Raw genomic sequence first — 17,111 nt, 5'->3', positions numbered from 1 at the left:
CAGAGTTGGCTGACAATCAACTTTGGGTTTGTCACTTTAACATCACACATAGTTGTTTGTTTAAAACTCTTACTGTCAAGTCATCTAAAATGAAATATCCCTTTTCTCCGCCAGCATTGGTGGAAGTACTCAGATCAAGCAACACCACCATTTTAGAGATATTGTGTCCTGCATTCAAATAACAGTATTGTTCATCAAATTGATTTATTGAGTATCAAAAGTGAAAGTGCTCATTGAGCAGCCCAATGGCCCATGTCAGAGTCCCATTATTATAGACAATGTTATTGGATTATTAGTACTGATGCATTACAAACATTTAAATTGTAGCCGGATGAGTCGGTGCCAAATTAAGACACTTTATATACTGATGGGTTGTTTTAATCTGCAACAATGCTTCATATTAAAGTCATCATATGTTTAGTATATAGAATCTTTATCTACATAGTAACTAGTAACTGTAGCTGTCAGATAGTGTTGAGTAGAAGTACTCAAGTAACGTCCATGTACTGATTATTTGAGTGAATGTACTTAGTTACATTAAACCACAGCTTCTTTTTTTTCATCTGTCTCAATCAGACTTTCTCTTATATCCATCCACGTCTCTCGTTCCCCAACCCCCGCTCTCTCTCTGTACATCCACACAAAGAGAAAGACGGTATCGTTTATTTCACATGTTTACTTGAACTTCAATAGCAATACAAGACAATCAGAACACTTGAGGTCGATTATTTACAAGGATCTCAGGGGGGGGTCGCAGAAAAGTTCTGAGGTTTCGTATGATCTCTGGCTCCGGAGTCAATAGTTCTGTTGCTATGACAGGCTCCATGGCAAGGAGTTCCATCACCAACAGTTTGTGGCAGGTGGAGGGAGGGGTGGTTGGGGGGGGGGGGCGGGGTCGTCTTGATGTGAAATGGGATTGGTCAAGAGTTCAAAATCAGTAGGAGGGGATGTGTAAGAGGCCCCCCTGTTGATATTGATAAAATGCTTCACTGTGATACATTAATTATACAAGAATGATGTATATACACGCACTCACACTCACACACACATCCTTACACACACGCATGCTCATCAAGCTATTCACACACACACACACACGCACGCACACACACACACGCACACACACTTCAGCACTTTCCTCCTACGGTATGTAGCCTGGTAAAGCCACTATAAAGTCATGCACATGTTCTTTGAAAGGATTTTTTGGCAACACACAAGTGCTTCTTTGACACACTGTTTGCTTGCTACAGGGAAGGGCAACACCCAGCCGACAAACCAATAGAAACGTAAGACGATGGGCCAATAAGGATAAGCACCAATGAGACGGGAAGACACAGAAGGGTTTCAGGAAAGAGAGGGTAAAGAGAGGAAGTGGAGGAGGAAGAGTTATAAATGGATCACAGTCATAGAAAAGTAACAAAACATGAAAAGGGGGAAGTCTCGTGGTGATCGGGAGATAGAAGCAGGGAGGAGCCATCACTGTCATCATCATTACCTTCATCATCCATCATCGTTATCCTCTTTGTCATCATAATAGTCATCCATCCATCAGCTTGATCTTCGCTATTTGTGATAACCACCGTCTTCCTCCTCATCCCTGGTTTCTATGCCCCGATCACCACCGCCCTAGTCACAGGCTCGTCACCCGCTGCATCTGTCCGTCGTCTCCCTCCGAGGTGGGCTCTGCCGTGTACACTGCGTCTCCGTTGGAGGCCAGCGGCGGCGGCTGGTAGAAGGTCTGCAGGTGACTGGGCCGCGGGCCGAGCGGGGGTCGCCCCAGGCTGTAGGGCAGCTCCAGGGCGGGCCGCTGGGGCTGGCCAATGGGGCTGCTGATGTCTTCTGGACCTTCAGGGCTGCTGTCCGGGTACGAGAGGGTCGGAGGGGAGGTGCGGGTGTAGAAGCGAGGAGGGGAGCTGCTTCGGCTGTACACCTGGGGGGAGTGGCGCGAGTAGAGATTGCTCGGAGGCGAGTTAGTTTCTCGAGGAGCGAAGATGTTCGTCGGGGGAGAGCTTCGGGGGAAGATGCTCAGCGGAGGCGAGCGTCGGTCTCCGGGGTAGAGCGGGGAGGGGTTTGAATCCCGGGCGTAGATAGGTGAGGAGTCAGGGTCTAGGTCAAGGTCAGGGGTCAAAGGCAGAGCAAAGCTGTCAGAATCCTCTCGTTCGCCGTGATAACGAAGAGACCCTCTATCTTTCCCTCTTTTCCTCCCGTCGAGACCGCCGTCTTTGCTCTCGAACAGGTAAGATTCGTCCCTGTCTATATCCATCCCTCCTCTCCACACATCCAGCGCTCTGTCCTTCTGCTTCTCATTCTCTCGCTCGATCCCTGCTCTCCATCCATCTCTGTCCTTTAAAAACAAGGATTTGTCTTTCTCTCTGTCCATCCCACCTCTCCATCCGTCAACCGCAAAATCGTTCTTCTGTGTTATAAAAGTCTCTTCCTGGTCTGTCTCCCCCCGCCACACCTCCATCCTTCCACTTCTCTTCTCCAGCAGATGAGATTCCTCCCTCCCTCTCTCCATTCCAGCTCTCCATTCGTCCATTTCTTCATCTCTTGTCTGAGAGGTAAAAGACTCGTCCCTCCCTCTGTCGTTTCCTCCTCTCCATTCGTCCATCATTTCGTCTCTTTTCAAGAGAAATGTCTCGTCCTTCTCTCTGTCTTGGCCGCTTCTCCATGCCTCTACACCTGCATCCCTCTGTTTCATCAGCAGGGGCTCTTCCAGAGCCTTGTACAGGGACTCAGACTCCTGTGGGGGAGGGGGAGGAGGAGGCGGGAGGGGCCTGTCCCGGTAACGCTCCCTGTCTCTCTCCCTGTCCCTCTCTCGGTCTCTGTCGGTCCCTGCGCTCGGCTCGACTGTGCCGCGGTGACGTGACAGGGTGCCCGGTGTGCGGCTGAGGGTGGAGTAGGGCCGTGCCTGAACATCAGGGGGGCGCGCCTGCTGCCTGTCCTGGAGCCCGCGGCGACTCAGAGTGCCTTGCAACGACCTGTCCCCGTCTTTAAGCAGCTCACGGGACTCAGAGTCTCCAGAAACCCGTGAGTGTGACCAGCCGTCTTGTAAGCGTGGCGCCGTGGCGAGATCTTGTCCACGTGTTGTGGAATGTGTCTCAGCGTCTTGTGTGTGGTGCCGCGTGTGCGCCCAGGCCTCTTGTGCATTGTGGCGTGCGTTTGGCTGCATGGTGGCAGCCCACCCCTCTTGGGGCGGCTGCGCGTGTCGAGTCAAAGTGGCAGTGTGTGGGAGGGCTGCCCTGTCGAGGTGCTGAGGCCGCGCCAGGCTTCCGTAGCGCTCGGGAGGAACAGGCATGGCAACTGAGGGCCTGAGGTTGCTCTGCACCAGCTCCGAGATGATCATCTTTTCCAGCGCCGCTGCATCAGACAAGTTACGACGCATTCCAGCACCGCCCAGATCTGTGGCCCCGTGGGGGGTGAGGAGGGCTGGGGAGATGTCATCACCTCCGATACCAACTCCTCCCTCCCGCAGAAGGTCAGTGCTGCCCACCACTCCAGCTCGGGACCCGGGTGTGGTTCCCAGACCGTGCAGGGTGAAGGTGTTGGGGGTGTAGCCTCCATTGAGACACACACTGTCCAACCCACAGGACTCCTGGCTCTGGGACACTACGCCTTCTGTCGGAAGAAACAGGAAGATGAAAATTAGCAAACAGGGAAACCATAAAAGATTCACATGAAGAGATTTAAGTGACTGAATGGATGAATGGATGAGTGAGTTTAGGGTTCATGTGCCTACTGACGGTGTGGCTTTCCCACAAAGATTTTGATATTGAAAATATTCTTTGATGAAATGTTCAGTTATGCAGCCACATGAGAGAGATGTATGTGATGTCCTTATGGTCAATAATTACTGTGTGCAAATGTTGCACAGGTAGTCTATGAATTGAACAAGGAAGTGGCGCTCAATGATTCGAGTGAGCACAATAAAGGAGAGCTCATACTCTGCTTGTTTCTGAAGGTTCCTACTGGTCCACGACAAGACAGAGAGACAGAGAGGGAAAGTGTCAAAAAACATTTAAAAGACAAACATTTCAAGGAAAAACAAAAACTGGAAACAGAACAACACACTGGTATAAACCAAAACGTTTTCAGCTTTTAATTCCAAACTTTCAAAATGTACAGAAACAGAAAAACGATAAAGGGCAGAAGTCTTAGGCCACTCAGGGAAATTCAGGAAGTAGATCCCAAGCGATAAATCGCTCACCTGATATTTTTGGTCAATATTATCTTATCACAGATAGAAAGGTATCGGCATATATGTAATGTATGCGAACAAAAACGTCTGGTTCAGAAATGCAATAATGTTATAACGCTAACTTAGAAACAGTGTCATCATCACTGTTTGTTTAAGAACTGCAAGTTATATATATATATGTTACGTACACACAAAACACGAAAAAGTATGTCAGAATTGAACCCATGAAACTTCCTTGAGAGTTGATGCTGTGCACCTTTTAATTAAGAAACTTGAGGGAGTGGCCTTACATGGGCAATTATCAATGTGGCATAAGAGTTTTGCAAGGTACTGGGAGTACACATAAGAAAAAGGACAGTAAAATATACCAACATAAAGAGGGAGAGTAAGTCATCTGAGTAGAAAACAGACTCAAAATTAGGAAGAATCCCAGAACGTTGTGATGAAATGTACCTGTGGAGGTGAAGGGTTGGTTGTACCCCTGGGTCAGCATTGTGTCATAAGGAGAGGCTCCGGCATGAGTCTGCAACACTGGATTAGTCAGGAAGTGATTCCCTAAAGCAGCTGAGGAGAGAGGGGAGGGAAATAAATAAACAAAACTGAACAACAGAGGAGGCAACACTCACATTTAATAGAGGTCGAATCTTTACCTCGGTTAAGAGTAGGTGTGTTGTTAACGTCTGCAGCGATGAAAGACGATTCAGTCTGTCTGCGAACGGTGTCGTTCCACATCCTCCTGATACGACTCTGGAATGGAAAACATTTCACACAAGGTCAAACTGACTCAGACGCAGTGAGAGAGACAAAGCGCTCGGGGGACTTAGAGGTGCAGTGTGTTGTAACGTACCTGTCTGTTCGCAGTAGCTCTCCGACTCTGGCTGCTGGTGTAGCGGCTGTTGGACCGCAGGGCAGCACCCTTCACCGAGTCCGGAGAGCTGGAAGAGGACGTTACGCAGCACTGCGAGAGGCGCAGGCATCGGCCGTAGTCCTTCTGACCCTGCATGCAATATTCAAACATGTAACATATCTCTTTGGTCACAAATGATGAGGTTACACATTAGGGTCTTACAGTTAAAGACGCAGGAACACAGAGACAGACCTTCCTGGCAAGGGTGCAGTGTAGTATGGTGATGAGGAGGCCCTGGGCGGTGTTGAGGGAGGAGAAGAGGTAAGCCAGGAGGAGAGACGGAGCACACAGGAACATCAGGCCTGAGGACCAGGTGACGCTCTGCAGGAAGAGCAGCATCAGGGAGCCCACCGCCCACGCCCTGCGAATCACATTTTATTTTCATTTTGACGAGAACAAGAGTTCACTCACCTAGATCCGTTAGTAATTTGATTTTTCCGGTCCCCGAGTTTTAAAGCTACAGTTGGAAACTTTAATAGAAATGACTTTCTGTCATATTTACTCAAACTGTCACTTTATCCTGGCAGTAGTACATGATACAGATAATCTGGTTCCTCCTCTTAGTGCTCCTAATGGCATTCGCACCTCGCCCGAAGACAAACAATCAATCAGAGCCGAGGCGTCTCCAACGCGGCAGTCAATCACTGCTCGTGAACTCCGCTCAAACTGTCAAACTAGGCAGTGCTGATCAAACATGAATCAAGATTATGTTACTGCATTGCCTATTCCCCGCCTCATATGTTTTCAGACATAATATATAGTAGTGCAGGCTACTCGGGGTTCCTTCACAGCTTCCATTTTAAAATCCAATACTTTACCAGACTCAAATTTTCAAACTTCTCGTTAGATTTATCAGACATAATGACTCTGTTACTCTGCGTGCAGAGGATGCTGTGACCGGGTTAAGGTGTTTTTGCCCTTGCATAAGGCTTACACCAGCCGCCACATCCCCATGTTGTAAATGATTTCACACAAAGATTGCATCTAGCTTTCTTTTCCCATTTGGAATCCTCAGTCAACCAGAGTTTATAGGATCGTCAAGTCGGCTCTCGGAAAAACTTGCATTTACCCATTAAGGCCGTTCAGTCCACACTCCTGTGTAATCTGTTCTATCAATTTATTAGGGCATGTATCAGGGGCAATAGTCTGGAAACACAAATATTTTCCCATACTTTCTAATAACTGTGTGAGTGGAGCCAGAGCGACTGAAACACAGCGATACGCTGCACACGATGCCGCGCAACAGATCAGCACGAGACGCTGTACTCACCTCAGGTTGTCATGGCGGCTGGAGTCCGGCTTCAAAGCAGCGGTGCTGTGCATCTTATGCAAGGTCATCACCAGGACAACCAGGTTCAACTGAGGCCCGAAAAAAAGAACAAAAACATGTTCAATATGTATTCGTTAAGAATGACTCGACATGACGTTATTACACGCTGATGATTAAAAATATATAAAAGTGTTTGTGTCTGTATTCTCCGTACTCACCGTAATGACGACACCAACCGGTCCGAGGAAACTCCAGATGAAGTAATTGTCTGTTCGCAGCCAACATCTACACACACACACACACACACACACATCACAGTAAATAACAATCTCCTAAATAGCAAAGTCCGTCTGGTACAAGAAAAATACAGATGTAGGAAAGTAACTGCCTTCCTCCAAAAACACACACGCAGACACACTCGTTAGTCAACGTACGCAGTTTTTGAGCCGTAGCCTCTGAAGTCTATGGCTGCAGAAACAGCCACCACCAGCCCAGGAATAGAGTAGCCACACAGGTAGAAATACTTCCTCCTGGAGTTACGTCCCTCGAACACCTCCCGCTGCAGCAAGTACAGTTCCACCCCCTCCAGACACAACCAGCAAAACACCGAGAGCAGCGAGAAGTGCAGCAGGCCGGCAATGATGGAGCACACGACCTGCAAATTTAGATAGAGGAAGAAGGAATATTTCACAAAATGCTACCCTAAACAACATGCTTTAGAAACAGTAATGAATGAGCACTCACTGTATATTGCGTCTTGTTGGCACCAACAAGGAAGAGCAGTTCAGTGATGAGCAGGTTGGCCCACAGGTTGCAGTGGATGGTGCTGTGGTCTGTGTGCCAGGGTGCCCCCTGGCAGCACAGGGTGGTAAGGCAGGTGGCCAAACACACCAGCGCTACAGAGATGCCAACCCAGGAAACCACATAGACGAGAAGCTCTTCTACACCGACCCCAAACTGATGAAGAGGAGCAGACGGGAAAGAAAGTGCAGAGGGATTTAAGATCATTTGTTGTCTGATCATGTATGAGTGCAGGAACAGGTGCAGATGCAGGATTGTGACCGAATATGGATGTATTGTGTGGTGTTGAGTCCTCGTGTGCCTCTGGTTGTGAGTCCAAGTGTGTTACATAACATTCAAATGAATAAAATCACACCCAACAAAGAGGACATCTTGCAGAGAAACACTTAATTCAATTTCATAGCAGGACAAAATAGCCTGCAGCATTCATCACTCTCTCTCTCTTACAGCTACAACCCACAATTATCCCCCCCCTCTGTGCTTGACTTTTAAACAACATTTTGGGCAGCAGGGTGGGGGTATAGTCCAGCTGTGCTTCAGCAAATGGGTGCATAAAGGTGGAGTCGGGAAGCCTTTGTTGGTCGAGGATGGAGCTGGATTTATGAAGTTAAGGTTTGGCACCTGGTCATCTTAAATGAAGCAGTATTGGCAGTAATAACACGGTCCATTCATACATCTGCACAAATGCTACATGCTACATTTTGCACCGCTGTCATTGTGCCTCTGTGTGAGAGAAGGTTCATGCAAATCCATAAAAAACAAAACACACTTAAACACTGTAGCGTGTTTGTGGTGCGTGTTACTTACAGCAGGTTGCTGATATGTCATGAGGACGGCATAGCTGGAGAGGTGGTTGCAGGCGCAGGTAGTGTGTGTGTTGTTGGTGTGTAACAGACGGCAGCCCTGCGTAGACCACCGGCCACTCCCAGAAACCCCTGTTCCGTTCCAGAAAGAGCAGTTGGGGCCAAAGTGGTTTTCCAGCTGTGGAGTCAAACGCACACCAAAACATGTTTAGGTGCATACAGTCTAAAGGATACTTAGTGACCAGAGGGAATTTGCTCATTCTAAACATTGGAGGTAAACCGGCTTCAAAACAGACCTGCAGGTGCCTGAGAGTGAAGATCACCGGCTCGGAGAGATACACTCTGTTGGATCCTCTGTGCACAGAGGCGGAGATGACATGGGAGTTGACCACCAGGCTCCTACGCCTGGCCTCCGATCCCTGGCCCAGCCCCAATCCGAGCCGCAGAGTTGAGTTCTGGGTAGTCAGGAAGGAGCCCAGGTTCTTATAGAGAGAGAGGACCAGCTTCACCTGGCCTGCGGAGGAAAAGGGGACATAGTGAAGAGACAATTCGAGACTTCCATCTTACATTTTATAATGTTTGGATTTTGATATGTGGACAAAAAAACTAGTTTTTACTTCCACAGCCCGATACTTGTCCCACCTATGGTTTACCAACCCAGGCAACATACTTTATAATACCCAGCTATATAAAATGTGTATTAGTTTTGGTGTGTGTCACAGACCATTGTTGCTGTACTGTTGCAGAGCCAGTGCTGATATCTGCAAGATGCTGTCGCTGTCGTAAGAGTGAGGGAACGTCAGATCCTGTATGTCTGCCTCGGTATTTAGTACATACACCTCCAGATCTGTGCACACAGGAACAGACACACACAAAAGCTTAGACGAACTGGTAATTTCCACAACGTGTAGAGCAAAAGAAAGAAAAGAGATGGACCACGTACCAACATTTGGTGCCCTGTCACTGAAGCGGCCTTCGTAAAGATTGTTTGCCAATAGAAATGCTCCTTTCTCCACTGCGTCTAACAGCAGCGATGCTGAGCGGGACTGGTCAACACTGCTCATATCCGCCCAGGACACCAGAGCCTCAGGACTCAACAGGTTATCAACTATCAGAACGACCGCCTGACAGATAGAAAGACAGAGTGTTTTATTCTTACTCTTGATTATCTGTCTGTCTGTCAGTCTGTCTGTGTGTCTTACCTGAACATAGGCTCTGCATGTACGTTCCCTCTTCTGCAGCTGAAAACACGAATAAAAAAAATCGAATGTTAGAATCATCATCACTGACATTTCCGCTCTCATTTCCAGGAAAGGTCAAGTACACCTCTGCACTGACAACAGGAACAATTTACCTTGTTGTAATTGCGCGCTGCTGACTCTTTATTGGCTGGTCTCAAGGCCTGGAGCTGGGAGTCCAGGATGTCCAATAGCTGTTCAATTAGCTTGACGGACATGCTGACATCACCGGCGTAGATCCGTCCCCGGGTCAAGTTGACCAACTCCCCGGCGATGTTGGCCGCGTTCTCTCCGCTCTTAATCTGGAGTGAGGCGGGGGTGTTTGTAATGTCAAATATTTTGACATTTAAGAGAGAGCTGCTTGTTGACTGGCTTTAGGGGATTTGCACAGTGTGTATGCGTGTGTGTGACTAACCTTCTGTGCAATTTGGCTGACCCAGGGAGAGGTGCAGTTGGAAAGGTCAGGCCCTCTGGAGCTCCAGCCCACCGGAGACTGCACGCACTGATAGGAAGCTATACCTGCAGAGACAGACAGGGTGACACAGACTGTCACGAAGAGGAAGGAAAGCCTGAGGTGGTTCGACACTTCCCATGCATCTTTTACCCTTACATGGAGCTCACAAATTCTTACACTTGTTTTGCTTTTTTTCATTTTTCTAGAAGCAGATATTATAGTGCAGCAAAATAATAAAAGGTTTTGGCATTTGATTAAATATGGACTTCATCAATAATTAACGAAAGACAAGACAGTGAATAAAATCTGAGTATATATTCATGAAATAAACAGTAAACCAGGAGGAAATATTCCTAAAAATGTGGACTGAAAATACATTTATTGTCTGTTTAGTCAAGTAATAGATACTAATGTTGTTCTGTTTTTTTTGATAAAAACATTTTGGCCTCTTAGAAGTTCCAGCACACCATACAGTCTTAGTGACGGGTGCGTAGGACCAAAAACACCAAAACAAAAACAAAGGGTGGGATTCTTTGCTTTCCAAGTAAAGTTTTAGCAAATAAACTATTTACACCTCCAGCAAGAAGCAAAATCAGCGTTCATTTGGAGTCGTGTTCGAATCCACCTGATGAATGTAAGTACATTATTCACTCTCCTTTTATCCCGGTTTTGGTATTCATCAACTTCTGACAAAAGCACATGGGTTGTTGTCTAATTAGCTTTCAGTTGTTTGACTGTCTTCACCAGCAAGTAGCTAACTTTGAAACTGACCAGTACATGTACTGTAAAAAAATAAAATGATGAGCTAAAAAGAGGCTAAAAGCTCATGAAAGCATAAATATATTTCATAAAGCACAGAAATAGAGTGTCTGTTACACCATGTTCAGTTGTAAACATTTAGTATCAGATCATTCCCCGGTGAGAACATCACCTCTGTGCTAAATCCATGTCCAAACCATTCAATGTGATTAGGACGAGGCATAACGCACCACAGGCTTATCTACATAATCTGCATAACAGCTTTTTTTCAGAGGGAGCGCTGAGCTGAGGAAGACAGCTGCACAGCGAGAGGAAAAGTTGACGAACCCTATAAACTCTTTCTTCTTCTCGCTCTAATATGAGGGCAAGTTCAAAGAGGGGACATCCGACTACATTTCAAAGGGAAACGAGATACAGACTCACACATGCAACTAGCCCACATACACACACACACAGCGCAACACGCAGATTGGCATGCTCACATCTGTACAGGCACACACACACACACACACACACGCCACACCTACCCAGTGACCCTTTCGGGCAGGGCCTCTCCACATTCTCGCCCTTCAGCGTGGGCGGCCACTGCACCCCTCGTGCCACCCGGCCCTCACATCCGCCCACCTGACCAGGAGCCAAGGGGACACGCAGAGGTGGACGTGGGGTCAGAGGGACCATGGCTGTGATCGGCCGCTGGTCAAAGGGTCCTCGGTTGATGACGCCAATGGGGTGAGAGGCCGACGGCCGCACTGGGGTCAACGAGACAGTGGCCGTGTAGGAGCGGACGGTCGTCATCAGAGACGAGAGAGGACCTGGAGGGATGGCAACACTGTTGTTTCTCTGGTTTCAACACATACCAGTATGTCCAAATAGACAAGTACACTTGTTCCACAAACCTTTAGTGGGCGGTGGTGGTGTAAACTGTAGCGGGTATCTCAGCACGTAGTAGTTGTTCCACACATACAGCTGGTTGTCTCTGGGGTTGTAGTCTATGGAGGAGATGTACTGGTAAGGGTTGGGGAATGGTATTTGAACGGGCAGCTCCTGTCCACGGCTGGTGTCGTAGGCATAAACCACCATGTCGCTGCCGACCCGGCCTTCTGCCTGCCCCTCATCATCCTGGAAGACGGAGCGCACGGCGTAGAGCACCCCACAAGCCATGAAGGCGTTGCTTGCCCCGCGCTTGTCAAAGCCGGTGGCCCACGTGCCTTCAAAGCGCAGGGTGTACGGGTTCACCTGCAAACGAAAAAATAAAAAGACATGGGAAAATGATAGATCTCAGTAATAAAACCCACCATTCTTTTCTCTTTCCAGTCATCGATCTGTTTTCCTTCCTCCTACTGTACCTGGCTGACCACGATGCGTCCATTATTGGCTTCGGTAGAGTAGATCACCCAAAGGCCGTTCTCGTCCACCGCCAGATCAATGTCTGACTTCCCTCCCCAGCGGTAAGGCGAGGTGTCGTGGTAGTTGGCATTGACCACCACTGCCTCGCCGCTCTTGATGCGTGTCCGCAGGTCATATTTGACCAGATTGCGCGTTCGCTCCTTGTTGTAAAACACGGCACCGTCATACACCACAAAGCCTGTACCGTCCACGCGGCTAGGCAACCTAGAACAGAATAATTGTTTTATCCAGAGATGTTTCCAGAGCCCACGGTTGCATCTTCAGCAATACACAGTGCACACAGAGAGATTACTCACTTATAGGTGGTGGTGACCCTGTTCTGGCGGTAGTCGTCCCAGGAGGCGTACTCATACAGCACCTCAGTCCTGTATGGAGTCCACGGCATGACGTACAGCCTGTCACCAGCCTGCAGCGGGTCCTTACACCACGCCCCCGACTGATGCTCCGCCTCCAGGAGAGAGGAGGCCGGCTGGATGCTGAGCAGTGAGCCGGGACACACGAAAACTGGAAGACGGAAGTGAGGAGGGGAAGACAGCAGGATGTGAGAAAGAAGAGGAGGAGGGAGGGAGAAGAAGAAGAGCGGGCAAGGAAGTGAGGAGGAGAAAAGTGTGGAAAGATAGGGGAGATGGGGAGAAAATGGATCGATGTATGAAAAATGGATCGAATTAGATGCGGTTGATGCAGCAAGAAGAAAAAAGAATGAAGAGAAAAAGAGAGGGATTTAAAACACCTGTGCTGATCTCAAGAGGCAAGCAACAGAAGAGACGTAAAAGTGTTGAAATTCACACACTGTTAGCGTGTGTGTGTGTGTGTGCTTGTGTGTGTGGTGAGTAATACAACAGGGACACTGCAATGAAAGGTGTGTGAGTGTATTTATGTGCTTTGTGTGTGTGTGCATGTGTGTGTGCGTAAGTGTGGGTGTGGGTTAGTGCAAAAAGAGTGAAAAAAGGTGTGAGGTAGAATCAGGGACGCAGAAGGCGGAGCTAAATTTTGCCTTGAAGTGAATGAGAGGGCAGGTTAGTTTACGCCGAGCACAACGATTGGTCCACCCACATGTCAATAACTGTATGAACACATATGTATACTGTACAGTCTCACACTGGCATGCAAACAGGCATGCACACACACACTCACACACGGAAGCAGTGCTTGGTAAGCACACATCCAGAAGGATATACAATCACACACATTTGGTCTTATTTTTCCTATGAAGATAAATAAGGGGCTCTTCCTATAAGGGAAGAAAAGGGAAAATAAGCATGAAGAGGATGATCAGACAAGTAGGAAGGAATGATTGCAAGAAAGAAAGAACGGTGCTTGTGTGTGAAAAGGAAATAGCGAGAAAGAGAGAAAAGGTAAGAAGATTATGTTTATGTTTGTGTGAGCAGTTGTGTTTTTGTTTGTGTGTGCAAAGAGAGACTAAGGGAGAGAAATAAGAGACAGAGAGATCGACCAGGAGCAAGAGAGGAAGAGGAGGGGGAGAAACTGGAGAGAGAAAGAGAGAGAGAAAAGAGGAAGAGGGACTATGTGCAGAACCTGGATAAAATTGGATAAAAGGACGGGTTCCAACCACAAGAGATGGATAAAATGAGGGTGACAAAATAACCAAGTAGGAAATGAAAAAAGGGGGGCAACATCCAGCATGACTACGAAACAACGTCCTAGGGTAGGAGGAAGAGAGAGATGGCAGGAGAGAGGAAGAGAAGGAGAGAAAAGAGTGTGGGTCGGGGGTAAGAGATCAAGATGCTACAATGTTTTGTCTTTACCTTTTTGGTCCACTTCTACTCAAGCATAGGAAAAAAAGAGGGAGAGAAAGAAAGAGAAGTCAGAGGGTGAAAGAAGGGAAGTAAAGAAAAGAAAGAAAGCAAGCAAGAGAGAAAGAAAGGAAGAAAGAAAGAAAAAAAGATAAAGAAAGAAAGAATTGCACAGATAAAGACTTTGGAACTCATTCTCACCACAAACTTTATATAGTTCACGTAAAAGATAGAAGAAGCACAAAAGAGACCCAGCATACCCCCCTCCCCCCTATCCTCCCTCGCCCCCCCCCCCCTCCACCGATCTCTCCTTTCCTCAATCAGGCTCCTGTGGAGAAAAGAGAGCAACTCCCGGGGCGTGAATCTGAAAAAGAAAACACACACGCATGCACGCGCAAGTGCACACATGCACTCTCGCACACACACACACACACACACACACACACACTCACACACACACACACCCATACACAAGACATACAGTATGCAAATGTACTACACTTTCCCTCTCTGTTCCTTCTCCATCCACCTTTCATCATGTATTTCACACTCACAAACACACAAACACACACTCCCTGAGAAAAAAAAAACTTCTATCCATCAATCTCTCAGTCGACATCAGAGGTTATAAGAACAAAAAACAAAAACATAAGCCTACAATATAGCTAGACAAATATAGGTCAAATCTCAGTGTTTTACGTGCACATGCACATATTTGCATGTAATCATGTTTGTGGGTGCATGTGTGTTTAAGTGTGTGTTTATATATACGAATACTTACTGTAAGGGACGCACTCATACTGGATCTCCAGGTACTTGTATGTTCCAGGACAGGGGTCTGGGAAGACGTCGACCCCTGCGACCACCACACACTGAGTCCTGTTGTTACACCTGGAGGGCAGCGGATGGATGGATTAGTGAAAGGGATGATAGAAAGAAAAAACAATGAAAGGAGAGAGAGTGATTAACAGACAGGAAAGGGGAAGCAAAGGACACTCCATTTGTCTACTCTCCCTCTCACTGAATATTGATCAGTTCTTCTAGGAAAACACTGCGGAGTACACAGCTAATGGTGCAGTCAGGCACTCAGACTCAGCTGGAGAGATAACTGCACTCGCACGTACACATGACTCACAACACAAGTATTGGTTTTGTCTAACGTTTCCTCTGACATGACTCCACAGGTATCTTGTATAGCAGTGCACACACACGGTATGTAAGAAACAGTAGATGCTCTCATTGATTGGTTTAACTGCTTCCAAAATGTTTGCGCGTACTCAAACGTCACAAGAATGACATTACAATTTGCGCCTCTGCTGTGTGATTTAAGCTCTTACACAAACACAGTCAGCAAGATGTGTAACCCAGCACATACACACCTCTGGGCCATGATCTTGAGTGCGTCAGGGAGGTAACACTGTGTGTTCTCCATCTGGAAGGGGTCTGCGTCACAAATCTTGTCATCGGTGCGTCCATAGTTGGCGGTCTCCACCATAACCACGTCACTTCCTGGGCAGCGCAGCTCTATGGGGTAACCCTCGCATGCCAGCTCCCTACGCAGCAGCCCGAACGGCATGGCGGCCCGGGACATAGCTGCTCATGAGGGAGGTGGAGGTAGGAAGAAGGTAGAAGAAAAATAATTTTCATTCATCAATCATTTCTTAAGAACAATAAGCATTGACACTGTCTTCAGACTTAGTAACTCAAAGGTTTCTGAGCTCAAAGTGGGTGGCCCGAGCGTCGCCATATTGTTCTTTTTAACCAGAAGCGATCGTATTTGGAAAAGAGGATGGTGCTATCGTTAGCATAACAAATGCTAGTTAGCAGGTAACGCTAGTGCTATTAATGAATGTGGATGATTATTTTGGCATAGACAGGCTTGTTCCTTTTGTAACGTTATTGGAAAAAATGTATCAAAAGCCGAGTCCTCAAAGTGTCTTTTTAATACAACGAGCTAAGCTAACAAGCCGAAGAATGCTGAGCGCCTGCTAATTAGTACATTTTTAATAGTAAAGTTAATTTTGTTTGTAATTAGAACTAGAGTCGACGAGCACTGACCAGTAACGTAATTCCAGGAATTAGCCATGTTTCATAGAAACAAGAACATTACAGTTCCTCGATATCCTTTTGGAAACTGACGCGAGAACAAAAGTCATCCAAACTATCGTCCAACGCCCGCCCATTGGCCAGGATGCCCGGGATACAATTAGCCGCACAGTAAGCCGTAATATGTCCGACACTGCATGAAAAATTCTATAAAAGCCACAACACCACGAATACGGCCGAGAGGTCAAGTTCAGTCGCTCGAATTAGCCAGGTTACGCCTACTTCTTCTTCTTTGTTGGGGTTTGACGGCAGGCGCCTACCTGTCACTCAAAGTGGCCACGCCCTTAATTATGCAGAACTTTGAGCCTTTACATAATTTAAACTGGTGAGTTGCATAAAAGAAATCACCCCCGTACACTTGTTCTGAACGGGGAACACACTCACTAATTTCCCAACAACAACAAACGTAATTTAAATATCACACTCTGATTATCTCAATCTAAACATGCCAACACCTGTTTGATGTAAGCGCAACATAGCTAACACACATTTCCGCGCTGTGAAAATGTGTGATTTAATTGAATCTTAATCTTAACAACCTGCAGGCATGTGTGAGAGTTTACACTGGAAGGACTCTCAGATGCAAGCAGACTGTGATTGCTGACATAAATCACACTGCACCTCCACTGTGACACCTGCTTGTGATGAGATGCGGGTACCTGTACATCACAGTATCGTGTGTTTTAATTCAATGGGGAGAATAAAGCTCATACTGCTGGCTTTCAGATGCTTGGTAAACACAAAAGACAAGGATTGTATTATGTTCTTTCCTTTCCCTTAAAGACTATATCTTACTTTGTCATATCTCTCTGTATGTAAACTCACCTGACTGCCATATTAATCTGTGTAAAACAGGGTTATTGGAGGAAATCACATCACCATATCCTTAATCCGGTTATTCACATCCTTTTGAGTATCATGTACACACATAAAAAGGTGTTTGCTGTGTCAGGATGAAACCCACAGTTAAATTAGTATGCTACTGGTGTACTGTAACTGTCCGTGGTGCTGAATGACTGGTCGTTTATTAACTAGGAGCTGGCGGCTTCTGGAGCAACAGGCTGCACTCTTCAGATGTTTTGACAAGCTTTTGTTTATGCAGGTCACAAGATGACTTTGCCCTTCTTTAGCGGCAGTGAGTTCCACTTTTCTTTACGAATTTGCTCAGTTTGCAGAACAATGACTTATACAGGAGTCACCCAAATCTACTGAACACTGGCATCATCCATTGCTTCCTTTTAAAAAAAAATTTTGTGATTCATCCTGCTGATTGCTGTGTACCGATCAACACATCGACATGATACTAACATCAGCGCCGTTACGCTTACCTTGACCGGAGGGCGTGACGTGAGCCAGAGCGAGCACACACACTCCCAGGAACCACAGTGACACAGCCATGCTGGGCGGGAAGAGT

The 17,111-nt window shown here is 47.0% G+C and overlaps 1 protein-coding gene across 1 annotated transcript; it reads right to left on the bottom strand.

The window, feature by feature from the left end:
• Nucleotides 1–713: 713 nt before the first annotated feature.
• On the bottom strand, nt 714–17,102 carry LOC142948395 (adhesion G protein-coupled receptor L1-like). Its single transcript, XM_076090406.1, has 25 exons — nt 17,026–17,102; nt 14,971–15,184; nt 14,373–14,482; nt 13,604–13,618; nt 12,134–12,341; nt 11,777–12,041; nt 11,327–11,666; nt 10,958–11,242; nt 9,633–9,736; nt 9,334–9,519; nt 9,182–9,220; nt 8,923–9,103; nt 8,704–8,826; nt 8,276–8,493; nt 7,984–8,157; nt 7,120–7,332; nt 6,810–7,030; nt 6,594–6,660; nt 6,376–6,464; nt 5,298–5,466; nt 5,046–5,195; nt 4,849–4,945; nt 4,652–4,762; nt 3,945–3,968; nt 714–3,618 (listed from the first exon to the last, which is right to left on the bottom strand). Exons 1-25 carry the CDS (start codon nt 17,093–17,095, stop codon nt 1,631–1,633), a joined length of 5,661 nt encoding a protein of 1,886 aa, XP_075946521.1. The 5' UTR covers nt 17,096–17,102; the 3' UTR covers nt 714–1,630.
• Between the last annotated feature and the right edge of the window lie 9 nt (nt 17,103–17,111).

This window comes from Anarhichas minor, unplaced genomic scaffold (assembly GCF_050575085.1).
Source record: "Anarhichas minor isolate MPS153535 unplaced genomic scaffold, ASM5057508v1 ptg000012l, whole genome shotgun sequence".
In the NCBI taxonomy this organism is placed as follows: Eukaryota; Metazoa; Chordata; class Actinopteri; order Perciformes; family Anarhichadidae; genus Anarhichas; species Anarhichas minor.
This window is presented reverse-complemented; position numbering and strand designations above follow the sequence as displayed.

What these genes read in the sequence shown, in the direction of transcription:
- LOC142948395 (XM_076090406.1), bottom strand. Translation starts at nt 17,095, where the DNA reads ATGGCTGTGTCACTGTGGTTCCTGGGAGTGTGTGTGCTCGCTCTGGCT. An exon ending in TCACTCTCAGGCACCTGCAG is followed by an intron (nt 8,158 to 8,275) that starts GTCTGTTTTGAA and finishes TTGACTCCACAG; the next exon opens with CTGGAAAACCACTTTGGCCC. An exon ending in ACTGCACCCTTGCCAGGAAG is followed by an intron (nt 5,196 to 5,297) that starts GTCTGTCTCTGT and finishes TATTGCATGCAG; the next exon opens with GGTCAGAAGGACTACGGCCG.